Here is a 15,625-nt window from a genome sequence, read left to right as displayed (position 1 = left end):
TTATTAGGCTGAACCATGAAATAAAAACAAGACTTTGTTAAAATAAATAGTCACCCCGATATTAAAAAAAGCACTTAATTTTTTTTCTGTGGGGGGAAAAAAGGCATTTGCGCATTTAATTGATCAAGTTGTGGGAAATTTAATCTTCTGCACAGTTAATTTGTGAGGAGAATATAGTCTTTAACTCCTACTTTAGTCATGCAATTGAATAAATACCAAAAACAAAATACGGGATCACCAAGGATTATATGTACTGGGCTGCTGACAAACTTTTAGCATCGCCTTATGAAAAATGTAGACTTTAATACACTAGTTTTGCTGCAGGGAAATTGAATCCCAATCCTGCAAGCTCATATGTATGTGACCCCTGAGCCTGCACAAAGTCCCACTGAAATGAATTAAGTCTGCCTGCTTGGATCCCATTGCAGGATCAAGGCTTTGGAAGTCAAAACATTTACCTATTGTGGGAGTTCCATCACGGTATTATGGCAATGTGCTGCCAGTAAAGAGTAGCTATTCGACTACTACTACCATCCCCAAACACACACACCCCTCAGCCATGCCCGATTTCTTGCTAAAGAATGGTGTTTTAATAATGTCTAGGATTACAAGGAGTTCCAGGTGAGAAAGGAGATCCTGGCCCTCCTGGATTTGACATCCCTGGTCCACCTGGTGACAGAGGCAGTCCGGGATTTCCAGGAACACCCGGTCTCATTGGGCCTCCAGGTTCACCAGGACCACCAGGACGAGATGGAATATCAGGATTTCCAGGTAAGTTCAAACATGCCAGAAGAGCATTGTTACCTGTAGGCATATACAGAGGGCTGTGTCATGTGTGTTCTCCACTGTTTGGGCATGCTATCAGCCTTAGTGAGAGATATCATTGAACTTGGGCTTGTTTACTGTACCTTGCGGATGACTGAAAAGCAGTTTATCCATGGGCCCCCCTGTGAGATCCTTCATTGCAATACATCTGAATTAGGGACAAATCCCAGTCTCTAATATTGGATGCACATTTCAGAGTTCCCTAAGAATTTTGGAGGGAGATTGGATGCAGGGCTATTTTGGTGAGGAAGCATCTCTAATTGTAATATCCATTGTCTATCCATCCCCTCCCAATGCAGGGCTTTGCAGTAGTCATTGTGTGTTACAGTCTAAGCATTATAGGTGGGATTTACCACTATAGTGCTCAGGCCTAACTCTACTCCTATTAAAGTCAGTGCTAAAACTCCTGTTCACTTCAGTGTCAGCAGATAAGCAAATGCTGAGCACTTTTGCAAATCCCACCCTAAAACCATGTGTACCACCTTTCTTTATACTGTAATGTTACAGAGATGTTTAAATCTGCTTTGAGGTCATATTTTGAGTGTGAAGTTTGGTAGGTAGGTAAGTATGCATCATTATTAAAGGGACTAAAGATTATTTAGATAAATTAGGTGTACTCAAGTTGGCAGGGCCTGATGAAATTCACCCTAGAATACTTAAGTAACTAGCTAAAACAATCTCGGAATCATGAACTTATGAAGGATGACTGAGGCCCTAGAGGACCGGAGAAGAGCAAACATAGTACCTGCAGCTGGCCCACATGATCGCAGCACCACTCAGGTTTGGCACATCTGCCCCTCCATCTCTGTCTATGGAGAGGCAGACTTGCCAAACCTGAGTGGCACTGTGACCATGTGGGCCAGGTCTCCATACTGAAGCTGGGAGCCAGGCCCAGCCCTTCCAGCCAGGTGCTGCTGCGCGGTGAGTGTAATGTGTGTTCGTTCTCCAACCCTCGCTTCACCCACATACGTGCACCCGCTCTCCCCTCTTTCCATCCCACATGGTGGTTTTCCTGTACCTCTGCTGTGAAATTAATTAAAAATTTCTGCAATAAAATCATAGCCCTAGTAGTAATAATTTACATGGATTTGGCAAGAACAAATCCTGCCAAACCATCCTAATTTGCTCCTTTGACAGGGTTACTTGACTGGTGGATATGGGGGAAGCAGTAAATGTGATATCTTTATTTTAGTAAGGCTTTTGACATAGTCTATAAGCAAACTGGCAAAATGTGGTCTCAATGAAATTACTATAAGGAGGATGCATAACTGGATGAAAGATCATATTGAGGGTAATTATTAATGGTTTGCTATCAAACTGGGAGAGCATAGCTAGTGGGGTCCTACAAGGGCTTGTCCTGTGTTTGGTACTATTCAACATTTTCTTTAATGACTTGGATAATGGAGTGGAGGACATGCTTATAAAATTTGCAGATGACACCAAGCTGGAAGGGGTTGCAAGCACTTTGGAGAACAGGATTAGAATTCAAAATGACCTTGAAAAATTGGGAGAAATGATCTGAAATCAACAAGACAGAATTCAATAAAGATAAGTGTAAAGTACTACACGTAGGAAGGAAAAATCAAATGCACAAATACAAAATATGGAATAACTGACTAAGCAATAGTACTGCTAAAAAGGATCTGGGGGTTATAATGGGTCACAAATTGAATCCAAGTCAATAATGTGATGCAGTTGCAAAAAAGGCTAAAACCGTGTTGGGCTGTATTAAAAGAAGTGTAATAGGTAAGATATGGGAGGTAATTGTTTTGCTCTACTAGGTACTGGTGAGGCCTCCACTTGTAGTATTGTGTCCAGTTTTGGGTGCCACACTTTAGAAAAGATGTAGAGAAACTGGAGTGAGTCAAGAGGAGAGCAGTAAAAATTATAAAAGATTTTAAAAAATCTGACCTATGAGGAAAGACTCATTTTTTTTTTAATATGTTTAGTCTGGAGAAAAGAAGAATGAAATAAAATCTAACAACACTCTTCAAATATGGTAAGGGCTGTTGTAAAGAGGACAGTGATCAATTGTTCTCCATGTCCACTGCAGATAGGACAAGAAGTAGTGGGCTTTAATCTGCAGCAAGGGAGATTTGGGTTAGATATGAGGGGAAATGTTCTAACTATATAAGCATAGCTAAGTTCTGGAACAGGCTTCTAAGGGAGGTTGTAGTATCCCTGTCCCTGGAGGTTTTTAAGAATAGTTTGGACAAGCATCTGATAGGCATGGTCTCTAGGTGTACTTGGTCCTTCCTCAACCTAGGAGGCTGAACTTGATGACTTCTCTATGATTTTTCAGTATTTCTGTTTTACTGCAAAAGGATCTGACTCCACACAATGAAAGCCATTATATTCCAAGAAATAGACTGTTTCGTTCTCCTCAGTTGTGCTTGCGTATTTATAATTACCTCTTTGACTTTCAGTAAATAACACTTTAAATTTAAAATAAATAACTCTCCTTCATGAAATATTTTATACAGGAAGCGGATTTATATGGCTTATAAGAAACAAACACACACCACTCTCTGCAAGAATTAATAATGGAAAAGCCTGCACCACATTCAAGTATAATTATTCTAGGAAGTTATTTTTCTGTATGAGCCTGATCCTCAGAAGGGCTAAGCACTGTAAAACCCATTGAAACCACTGGGATTTACATGGGCTCAGTCTCTCACTGGATCTGGCCCTTTATGTTTTAGGTATAAAATGAGAATTACTCAAGTTAGCAGACTTTGATGTACAGGTTAATACCATAGAAATGAAGACAGGTGAAAGTTAAGTACTGATTGCTTTGGGGTTTTTGTTAAGAATGACATTGGTGGTTCAATGCATCTAGGTGCCAAAGGTGAGATGGGTGTGATGGGAGCTCCAGGTCCACAAGGCCCTCCGGGAACTCCTGGCAGAAATGGCCTTCCTGGTCCTAAAGGTAATATTTGTCTGACTATTTTCAGTGCAGAGCATTTAACACTGCTTATCCTTCAAAGTCGTTGGGAGCAGCTTCTGATGTATTCTTGCTTTTGGTGGGGAGTTGCATAGCATAAATCAGTTCAGAATTTCATCGCTAAGGTTGGGTTGGGTTATCTTTCTGACTTTGGTATTCACAGGTACTTTGTTTAAAGCAGTAGTAAGCTATCCATGTGATATATTGGAAGGGGCATTCTGAGGCTTTAGCTGTTTCATCTTGGAGATCCTTGGATTGAAAACATTAAAGAAATGCAAATGATGATAAAGATAATACTTGTTAAAGTTTGTTTCAGACAATGTAAAAGATGGACTGATGGCTTTGCGTCGTCAGGCCTTCCAGAGTTGGCTTTATGCAGCATGGATGAAATTCACTCCCTCCACATAAAGCCCACATAATCTGGAAGTATGCAGGTGAATTTTGTGAGTTTGGTACGTAGAATCCATCAATCTCCCTCTGCACCAGGCGGCCAACCGACTCGCAAACACTGTTCCTGCTTTGCGATCTATTGATTGAAAGTGCTATGTAACAGCTGCATAGAGGTGGTATTATTACTTTTATTTATTAATGTCAGGTGTGCAATGTGTTGGGACTTCTGGATCTTTGCTTTGTTATACAGCTATCTGTTCCCTCTGTGATGGCCTATTCAAGGCATACAGTCCTTTTCCACATGTAGGCACCCTTATGCAACCATTCCATCTATTGCCCCTCGCTCAGCTCCCTGCATGGTGTAAGGTGGTGTGGACAGCCTTGCAGGAGCTCACCACCCACTGGGTGAATTTCACTACTTGTGAATAGATCCTGGAGGTCAATCATAGCAGAGTGTGATAGAAACATAACTGATGTTAGCCACCCTAAAGATTACACTTTCCTTTTGCTGTCTGTACGTCCTGTAGGCAGTGATGGTTTACCAGGTCAGCCAGGACCTTCTGGACTGGCAGGGCAGAAAGGCACCAAAGGTGAAACAGGCCTGCCAGGTCCCCCTGGACAAGTTGATCCAAGCCAGCTGGGATCAAAAGGAGAGAAAGGCGAGCCAGGCATTCCAGGTGAGGAATTCCATACATGGGCTGGTTTCCTACAGGTGATGGTAAACCGAGATGGATTCAGTTATAATCAGTTAGTTCTTCGCTGCAAGGAAAACTTAAACTGGATGGGGTCAGGGGTCTCTCTTCTTTTTCTTCTCTTGAAGAGAAGGTTTAAAGTGACTACTGTATTTGAGTGTGACTGAGTTACTCCATATAGTCGGTTGCAGTGTCCTTATTAGTAAACTCTTATTATTGTGTAACATTTATATCAGAGAAGTATCCTAATGCCCTGGTCAGGATTTGGGGCCTCATTGTGGTAGGTGCTGTGCATCCCTGCCTTGAAGTATTTGCAGTCTAAGAGTAAAGTCAAAACCACTTGGAAAAGTAGCCCAAATGCAGATTAGAATAAACATGAAGGCTGAACCTATCCCATCCTATTCATGTGAGTAACCAATGCATCAAAATGATCTATTATTGCCATCTATTAACAAAACTAATCTGCTATTCTAGGCCCCAAGGCAAACCTAGGGCTTTTTGTCAGTATGGCTGTGAAGCATACTGTCAATGGCTGATGTCAGGAAGCTTGTATTGCCTCTGCCTACACTGTGTTGTTTCTGTTCTGTAGATATTCATCCAGGGTCTTCATGAACACTGACTTGTGTTCTATGGTACTGTCTCTCGAGTTAGCTTATATGGAGATTTGCACTTGATAAGAGAGAATCCTTACTTGGCATTTTATTCATATATGAGGAAATTTGCTCCTTTGATATAAAAATAAAAAAAGCAGTAATTAAGTTTTGTCCTTTTCCTTAAAGGTATTTCTGGAGTATCAGGCCAGAAAGGTTATCAAGGTCTTCCAGGTGACCCAGGGCCACCTGGATTCAATGGGCAACCAGGTGCACCAGGATTGTCAGGTAAGGTAGAAAACCCTGCCCATGTACAGTCTTTGTAATGAATGACTTGGATTGTAAACATGCACATGCAGTTGGTTTTGTGGCAGCAAAATATGGTTGTAAACCATATTTAGGGAACCTTCAATCCACTGTATCATGGTGTATGCATAAGAGGTCTAGTCAGGTGCCTGGTGAGTCTGCTTATCACTGACAAGCCCAATTCAAGAGCGACACAGCTTGTTATAAATTTCACAGAGCCATGTATTGTCTCAGTGGGAGTCCAAGATTACAGCATGCTGCTTTCTTCTTTCTCACTTTGCTTCCATCCTTTGAATCAAAGCCACTTCGTGCTGAGTTGCACCCAGTGCCTGGTATTCCCTCCAGATTCAACTGGATTCTGCATTCTCCTCCCAGCTTTCTTCACTGATATTGAATGACTTCATGTCATTTTTACTCACACTGTAGTACCATCATAAAGGGCAACCCCACTTTCTAAATCTAAATATCTGCAGACTTTGGAGAACTTGGGATCCCTATCCAAATTGTGGATTTATTATTCCTAGTAAAATACTAGACATACCTGAATCCAATTTTTGAGCTGTTGATCTGGTTGAAGTTTGGGTTTGCTATTGGGGTAGCTGGAAACGAGCTTGCTGCTTAGAGCAACCTGATTGGAGGAGTTGTAAGTAGCCTTGACTGACCTACTTAGTCAACATATCCCTACATCATTAGTCCTTACCTCTACAGTTAGCAACAAACGAAACAGAAGTCTTGGGAAGGCTAGCTGGAAGTCATATCTATACTTTTAGCTACTGCATGGATCAAAAATCTTACTTCACGGTATTTATTCTGCTGCATCTGAAGCCTCTATGTTTTTTGTTCAGTATTTCTCTACCAGCATTGCCTGGTTGCAAGTCTTGCTCTAGGTGTCATATGAGATTTTATGCAATCTTTCAGACAGTCAGGACCCTCAACAGTTCAGGCTTTATCAGTCAAATCCATGGGTTTAAACTCCACTGGGAAACTAAAGAACAACCATTGCAGATTAAGGAGCCACCAGGAGAATGTGCTCTTTATGCGAAGCACTGCTTAAGAAACTGGCAGCCACATTCTGTGCTAGTTGGTTTCAGATGGTTCCCAAGTTGTAGTTATATGTGCAGTCCATTTTTACTCAGGGAGGAAAGGCATAACTAACTGCATCAAGGTCTGCAGCTGAAAGAAAATTTAAATCTTCAGTGCAGATTGGGAAAAAAGGTATCTCAGGGAAGCTGGGCACCCAAAGAAACCCCAGATTAGAAGATGGCCAGATTCATGTGAATAATCACTGTCTCAAAATGATTTGTCATTGCCATCTGTTAACTAAAGTAACCTACTTTCTAGGCCCCAAGGGAGAGCCAGGGCTTCCTGGGCAGTCAGGACCAGCAGGACCTCCAGGACAAAAAGGTGCCATGGGAGAGACGGGGCTTCCAGGTTAGTTACCAAAAGGTATTGGTCCGGTCAGTACGTTTCATCTCTGCAGAATAGAGGCAGATTTGCATTTGTAATTTGTATATGAATGTAAATATACGTAAAGTAGTATGCATATACTTACGTGAAAAGTACAGAAAGAATATATGGTAAACGTCTTGGCATAGAAGATTCAGACTTGTATAATAAAATATTAAACACAGTACATTCATTTTAAAGTACTACAGATACAATGCTGGAAGGCTGTGTTTCTATTGTAGGTTTCATGTGTAGTTCATCCGAGACCACAAATCTGTCTAAGAATCTTATTACAATTTTTATTGGGCCTGGTCTCTCGTTTTTCAGATTCCATCCAACAAAGCAGTTTAGAAATGAAAAGGACTCTGTGGACTAGCCCATCAGAGGGAAAATAAGATGGATTATTTGTTCGAAAGGAAATAGATACAGTAATTCAGTTACTTTGGAAGACGTGTTGGGACAACACCACCAATATTTGGAGGGTTAAAGTAGTAATTGGTTACTGTTTACTATCAAGGGCCTCTTGGTTTTATCAGAGTTTAAAAATATACACACACAGGCAATATTTATATGCATGTGCATTCTGTAAAATTCTTTCCCGTGTATGAGAAATATGCTGAAGCCCTGAGAGATTTTAGCTGTTTGTTTGTTTTTGATTAAAAAAATAAGTCTCAACAGTCATTCAACTCTTCATTAGTCCTTCCTGGTCAGTTTACAATTTGACTGACTGCTCTGAAGCTGCTGCAAAACCATTATGTTTTGATATTTTGGACAGGTGTCCCAGGTATTAAAGGCTTTCAAGGCATAGCAGGACGTCCTGGCCAGCCTGGCCCTCCAGGATTTCCAGGATTAAAGGGGGAGAAAGGCAACCCAGGTCTTTCAGATATTGGAATCCCTGGTCCTAAGGTATATTTCAAAATCCTTCCAAGAAGGCACTGTGGGTGAATGATATTTCTGTGTTAAAGGGTGTTAATTTTTTTTATGTGAAAAGAAAGACACACTGGGATTCAGTGTTTTTAAGATTAAAATAAAGATTCATTTTAAAAGAAAAACAGGTTTTTTGAAAATCTGCATAAAACTCACTTCCCCTGCAGCCAATGGTAGCACTGGCTTTCCTCATAAAAGTCTTTGTTTATTAAGAATTGCTTAACAGAGGGCCATCTACTGAGAGATGCATCTGTGATGTCTGTTTCCTTTGGTAGAGAGTAATATTTTAAAACAACCTGAACAGCTGGAGAAACCCCGATCTGTGGTATTATTAGCACTTGGCAGAAAGTTGCATATGAGACTATCCTAGTTATGGCTCACTTAAGAGTCCCTATAGGTTGTCATTATGTCACTGTTATAACTGGTGACATAATGACAACCTATAAGGAGTAGTAGAATGAACTGCTCCATTCCAATCTCAAGCAGCCACAATTCATTCTTGAAAAATGGTGACTACAATATGCAGAGGTGCCATTTAGAGATGCATCCACAGGGAAGACGCAACTAAAAGGTCACAGTTGCTGCTGCCAAAAACTAAAGCTCGGAAAAAGATATTGGTGCCCAGATTTTCAAACATTCACTACATAAGTGACCAGACTTTATAAAAAAGTAAGCAGCTGTCACTGGGAGCCTTATGACTAATCTTGAGACACAGTCTATTTAGCAAAAGCAATACTTAGATAAAATATCACACACTTCTGTATTTTTCTTCCTTCTACAATGTCCAAGTTAACTGCATGGCAACAGAATCTTGGCTTCTTAAAAGATTCTGTTGCTTCTTTTCCACTTAATGACATAATCCTGTTTGACCTCACAGTTGTTGCTGTGAAAATGATTTTGATGTTTTAGGGAATTATAGGGTGACAAGGTGGGTGAGGTAATATCTTTTCCATTGGTGAGAGAGACAACCTTTCAAGCTTACACAGAGCTCTTCCTCAGGGCTGGGAAGTGTCTGGGGAATTATGACACTTGGGCTAGGAATAAGAACAAGAAGCAGAAGTATGTGTGAACTCGTTGCTACTGCACTGATAAAATAACTAGTAGGGATAGAACTTGTAAAAATATCTCATTGACTTAGCAAGGTATCTGATTGGAAGGTTAAAACTAAGGGGGGCCAAATTTATTTTTTGGTGTAACGACTGGTAACCAGGATAAACGTGGCCAAAGATCTCCTACCTGGACTTGTCTTGTTGCCAATGATCCCATAAATATTTATTTGTAATTTAGAATTAAACTTAGTTAATCTCTTACTTTTAAAAGCATGAGTTGGTGGTATTCCACTCCTTAAACCTGTGCTTATACTATAGGAGTAGATTTGAACAGTTTCTAGCTCCAATTTGAGGAATATGAAGCATTTGCTTAAAATATATTAGTAGCTCAGTAACACCTACTAGGAAGAGTTAACACTTTATTTATGACTGAGATTTTCAGAGCCACCAGTGGGATTTGAATGCCCAGTTCCCATTTTCATGACATCTAGTAAAGCCTAATGGCTGAACAGAAATCTGTAGTTAGTGGAGAGCACTGGAATGCAGTGGGGTGTACAGGTATGAATCTATTTGTGTAAAAAATGTGACAATCTCAACCTTTACTACTGGTGATGATGCATGAGCCAGAAAGAAAACAGTGTTCTTACTTTCAGAGTTGAGGTTCCAGAGCTGATAAGTTAGAAAAATACTCTGTGCCTGTAAACTGAACAGGTTTTACATGGCATTACTGATATGCAATTAGGGTGACCAGATGTCCCGATTTTATAGGGACAGTCACGATTTTTGGGTCTTTTTCTTATATAGGCTCCTATTACCCCTACACACTTGCTGTCTGGTCACCCTAGATCAGAGGTGGGCAAACTACGGCCCGCGGCCAACATCCAGCGCGCGGGACCCTCCTGCCCAGCCGCTGAGCTCCTGGCCCGGGAGGCTAGCCCCCGGCACCTCCCCTGGTCTTCCCCCTCCCCTGCAGCCTCAGCTCACTGCGCTGCCAGCGCAATGCTCTGGGCAGTGGGGCTGCGAGCTCCTGGGGCAGCGCAGCTGCAGAGCCGCGCCCGACCCGATGCTCTGTGCTGTGCAGCGTGTGGCTGGCTCCAGCCGGGCAGCACGGCTGTAATGCCGCCAGCCACTGGTGCTCCAGGCAGTGCAGCAAGGGGGCAGGAGGTGGGGGGGGTGAATAGAGGGCAGAGGAGTTTGGGGTGGGGGTGTGGATAGGGATCGGGGTGGTCAGAGAGCAGGGAACAGGGGGGTTGAATGGGGTCAGGGGTCCCGGGGGGGCATTCAGGAAGGAGATGGGGGGTTGAATGGAGCAGCAGGGGGCAGTCGGAGCGGGGGTGGTGGATGGGGCAGGAATCCCGGGGGGGCCATCAGGGGACAGGGAACAGGAGGGGTTGGACGGGGTGGGGCCCTCAGGGGTGAGAAGCAGGGCGAGTTGGATAGAGATCGGGGGCTGGGCCACACCTGGCTGTTGGGGAGGCACAGCCTCCCCTAACCGGCCCTCCATACAATTTTGGAAACCTGATGTGGCTCTCAGGCCAAAAAGTTTGCCCACTCCTTCCCTAGATGCAATACACTTGGGCTCCCACAATGCTTTTTTTACAGTTGTGTTTAAAATTGCTTAAAAAAAAATAAAAGGAGTACTTGTGGCACCTTAGAGACTAACAAATTTATTAGAGCATAAGCTTTCGTGAGCTACAGCTCACTTCATCGGATGCATTTGGTGGAAAAAACAGAGGAGAGATTTATATACACACACACAGAGAACATGAAACAATGGGTTTATCATACACACTGTAAGGAGAGTGATCACTTAAGATAAGCCATCACCAACAGCAGGGGGGGGGAAGGTGGAAAACCTTTCATGGTGACAAGCAGGTAGGCTAATTCCAGCAGTTAACAAGAATATCAGAGGAACAGTGGGGGGTGGGGTGGGAGGGAGAAATACCATGGGGAAATAGTTTTACTTTGTGTAATGACTCATCCATTCCCAGTCTCTATTCAAGCCTAAGTTAATTGTATCCAGTTTGCAAATTAATTCCAATTCAGCAGTCTCTCGTTGGAGTCTGTTTTTGAAGCTTTTTTGTTGAAGTATAGCCACTCTTAGGTCTGTGATCGAGTGACCAGAGAGATTGAAGTGAACTATGTTCACAACTGGTTTTTGAATGTTATAATTCTTGACGTCTGATTTGTGTCCATTCATTCTTTTACGTAGAGACTGTCCAGTTTGGCCAATGTACATGGCAGAGGGGCATTGCTGGCACATGATGGCATATATCACATTGGTAGATGCGCAGGTGAACGAGCCTCTGATAGTGTGGCTGATGTGATTAGGCCCTATGATGGTATCCCCTGAATAGATATGTGGACAGAGTTGGCAACGGGCTTTGTTGCAAGGATAGGTTCCTGGGTTAGTGGTTCTGTTGTGTGGTGTGTGGTTGCTGGTGAGTATTTGCTTCAGATTGGGGGGCTGTCTGTAAGCAAGGACTGGTCTGTCTCCCAAGATCTGAGAGAGCGATGGCTCGTCCTTCAGGATAGGTTGTAGATCCTTGATGATGCGTTGGAGAGGTTTTAGTTGGGGGCTGAAGGTGATGGCCAGTGGCGTTCTGTTGTTTTCTTTGTTGGGCCTGTCCTGTAGTAGGTGACTTCTGGGTACTCTTCTGGCTCTGTCAATCATGAATAGGTCGGAGTATGAACAAGAGGCTACTAGGCAGCTCTCCAACACCACTTTCTACAAGCCATTACCCTCTGATCCCACTGAGAGTTACCAAAAGAAACTACAGCATTTGCTCAAGAAACTCCCTGAAAAAGCACAAGAACAAATCCGCACAGACACACCCCTGGAGCCCCGACCTGGGGTATTCTATCTGCTACCCAAGATCCATAAACCTGGAAATCCTGGACACCCCATCATCTCAGGCATTGGCACCCTGACAGCAGGATTGTCTGGCTATGTAGACTCCCTCCTCAGGCCCTTCGTTACCAGCACTCCCAGCTATCTTCGAGACACCACCGATTTCCTGAGGAAACTACAGTCCATTGGTGATCTTCCTAAAAACACCATCCTAGCCACTATGGATGTAGAAGCCCTCTACACCAACATTCCACACAAAGATGGACTACAAGCCGTCAGGAACAGTATCCCCGATACTGTCACGGCTAACCTGGTGGCTGAACTTTGTGACTTTGTCCTCACCCATAACTATTTCACATTTGGTGACAATGTATACCTTCAAATCAGCGGCACTGCGATGGGTACCCGCATGGCCCCACAGTATGCCAACATTTTTATGGCTGACTTAGAACAACGCTTCCTCAGCTCTCGTCCCCTAATGCCCCTACTCTACTTGCGCTACATTGATGACATCTTCATCATCTGGACCCATGGAAAAGAAGCTCTTGAGGAATTCCACCATGATTTCAACAATTTCCATCCCACCATCAACCTCAGCCTGGACCAGTCCACACAAGAGATCCACTTCCTGGACACTACGGTGCTAATAAGCGATGGTCACATAAACACCACCCTATATCGGAAACCTACTGACCGCTATTCCTACCTACATGCCTCTAGCTTTCATCCAGATCATACCACTCGATCCATTGTCTACAGCCAAGCGCTACGATATAACCGCATTTGCTCCAACCCCTCAGACAGAGACAAACACCTACAAGATCTCTATCATGCATTCCTACAACTACAATACCCACCTGCTGAAGTGAAGAAACAGATTGACAGAGCCAGAAGAGTACCCAGAAGTCACCTACTACAGAACAGGCCCAACAAAGAAAACAACAGAACGCCACTAGCCATCACCTTCAGCCCCCAACTAAAACCTCTCCAACGCATCATCAAGGATCTACAACCTATCCTGAAGGACGAGCCATCGCTCTCTCAGATCTTGGGAGACAGACCAGTCCTTGCTTACAGACAGCCCCCCAATCTGAAGCAAATACTCACCAGCAACCACACACCACACAACAGAACCACTAACCCAGGAACCTATCCTTGCAACAAAGCCCGTTGCCAACTCTGTCCACATATCTATTCAGGGGATACCATCATAGGGCCTAATCACATCAGCCACACTATCAGAGGCTCGTTCACCTGCGCATCTACCAATGTGATATATGCCATCATGTGCCAGCAATGCCCCTCTGCCATGTACATTGGCCAAACTGGACAGTCTCTACGTAAAAGAATAAATGGACACAAATCAGACGTCAAGAATTATAACATTCAAAAACCAGTTGGAGAACACTTCAATCTCTCTGGTCACTCGATCACAGACCTAAGAGTGGCTATACTGCAACAAAAAAGCTTCAAAAACAGACTCCAACGAGAGACTGCTGAATTGGAATTAATTTGCAAACTGGATACAATTAACTTAGGCTTGAATAGAGACTGGGAATGGATGAGTCATTACACAAAGTAAAACTATTTCCCCATGGTATTTCTCCCTCCCACCCCACCCCCCACTGTTCCTCTGATATTCTTGTTAACTGCTGGAATTAGCCTACCTGCTTGTCACCATGAAAGGTTTTCCTCCTTCCCCCCCCTGCTGTTGGTGATGGCTTATCTTAAGTGATCACTCTCCTTACAGTGTGTATGATAAACCCATTGTTTCATGTTCTCTGTGTGTGTGTATATAAATCTCTCCTCTGTTTTTTCCACCAAATGCATCCGATGAAGTGAGCTGTAGCTCACGAAAGCTTATGCTCTAATAAATTTGTTAGTCTCTAAGGTGCCACAAGTACTCCTTTTCTTTTTGCGAATACAGACTAACACGGCTGCTACTCTGAAACCTTAAAAAAAAATCTCTCCCTTAGAGCTAAAAGAAAGTAACCCCTCCAACTTTTGCAATGCCAAAGAACAATCTTTGGGGAAAGGCTTTGGGGAACGCTATACAAACAAATTGTAGTGGCCACCATTAAAATCTTTACAATTACCATTTTCAAGTAATAAACATTACCAAGGTAGTTCCAGCACTAAGCATTGGTTAACATTAAGTTAGGCAAAAAGAAAAAATGACATTAATGACATTCACTGGTGTCTGATGCCAAGAACAGGAACATGCAAAAAGAGTTAAATGAAATGAATATGAATGGATCTAATTTTTGCCTAATATTTTCCAGGGTGACACTGGTTTCCCTGGATACCCAGGTAACCCTGGCAGCAAAGGTACACCTGGAAATCCTGGTTTGACTGGATTACCAGGTAATCCAGGTGCAAAAGGAGAAGCAGGCCTTCCTGGATTCCCAGGTAATTTTACTTGGAATTTTCACTGGAATTTCCTGTCTTCCGCTCATGCTCTCATGTTTTGGCTTCCATATCCAAAAGCAGGTAATTTGAATGGTAGCAGGCTGCAATTGCTCAGGGTTCTTATCTTGGAGCCAGTTCATGTAATGCTTTGGGAATCATCACTGCAAAGGAATAGAGATACATAATTTTAAACTTCCTTCTAAAATCAATGTCAATTCATTTGCAGTGAGGGGACCAGAACACATGAACATTTGTGAAAGCCAATACTACAGCTTAAATTATCCGCATTGGTCAGATTACTAACTCCTCTGACGCACAAAATATCTGAGTTTGGCTGTACTTTTTTCCTTATGGATTGCTACAACAAAGTCCTTGTGGACCTTGGCTTTTAATATAAATTACTACAAAATCTTGGCTTCTCTAAAGAATTAATTGTAAAAAGGAGATTTTTTCAGTATATACAAATATGAATTTATTATGTTTGGCAATCTTATCTAGAGACTTTTTAATAGTCAATATAATTCAGGCTAAGGCTGCACTACAGAGCTTACAGTGCTTTACAGCAATGATGCAGCTGCGCCGCGGTAGCGCTGCTAATGCTGATGCTCTAAGCCGATGGGAGAGAGCTCTCCTGTCAACTTAATTACTCCAGTCCCCATGAGCAGCAGTAGTTATGTCAGTGAGAGAAGCTCTCCCACTGACGTTGCTCTGTCCACACCTGCACTTAAGTCGGTGTAATTTATCTCACTCAGAGGGTTGACTTATTCACAACTCTGAGCTACATAACTTATACCGACACAAGTTGTTGTGTGTAGACACCCCCGGGGCTCTCAAGTACGAATTTAGTGATACATAAACTAAGGGACCAACCATGATAGGTGTTAAGTGTCCTTAACTCACATCAACTTAATGCTATGGAGGTGAGACCCATGTCCCATTAAGATCTTTTTCTGGAAAGGAGGTAGGGAGTGGGGAATTATGAGTTAGCTGCTGTCCATCGTGCTTTCACTGTGTTGCTCACCAAATATGCTGCTGCTGTTTACTAGGTTATATCCATTTAGATGAAGTGAGCTGTAGCTCACGAAAGTTTATGCTCAAATAAATTTGTTAGTCTCTAAAGTGCCACAAGTCCACCTTTTCTTTTTGCGGATACAGACTAACACGGCTGCTACTCTGAAACCTGTCTGACTTATGTT

The 15,625-nt window shown here is 42.8% G+C and overlaps 1 protein-coding gene across 6 annotated transcripts in view; it reads left to right on the top strand.

The window, feature by feature from the left end:
* The window catches only part of COL4A5 (collagen type IV alpha 5 chain), a 148,753-nt gene that overhangs the window by 108,210 nt on the left and 24,918 nt on the right, over positions 1-15,625 (top strand). For all 6 annotated transcript variants that reach the window (XM_038415699.2, XM_038415696.2, XM_038415698.2 and 3 more), the window contains 7 exons: positions 604-771; positions 3,665-3,754; positions 4,687-4,836; positions 5,631-5,729; positions 7,089-7,178; positions 7,969-8,099; positions 14,303-14,429. In XM_038415699.2, coding sequence (XP_038271627.1) covers positions 604-771; positions 3,665-3,754; positions 4,687-4,836; positions 5,631-5,729; positions 7,089-7,178; positions 7,969-8,099; positions 14,303-14,429 — 855 coding nt within the window. The remainder of the gene's footprint in view (positions 1-603; positions 772-3,664; positions 3,755-4,686; positions 4,837-5,630; positions 5,730-7,088; positions 7,179-7,968; positions 8,100-14,302; positions 14,430-15,625) is intronic.

Source organism: Dermochelys coriacea, chromosome 9, assembly GCF_009764565.3.
Source record: "Dermochelys coriacea isolate rDerCor1 chromosome 9, rDerCor1.pri.v4, whole genome shotgun sequence".
Lineage (NCBI taxonomy): Eukaryota > Metazoa > Chordata > Testudines > Dermochelyidae > Dermochelys > Dermochelys coriacea.
This window is presented reverse-complemented; position numbering and strand designations above follow the sequence as displayed.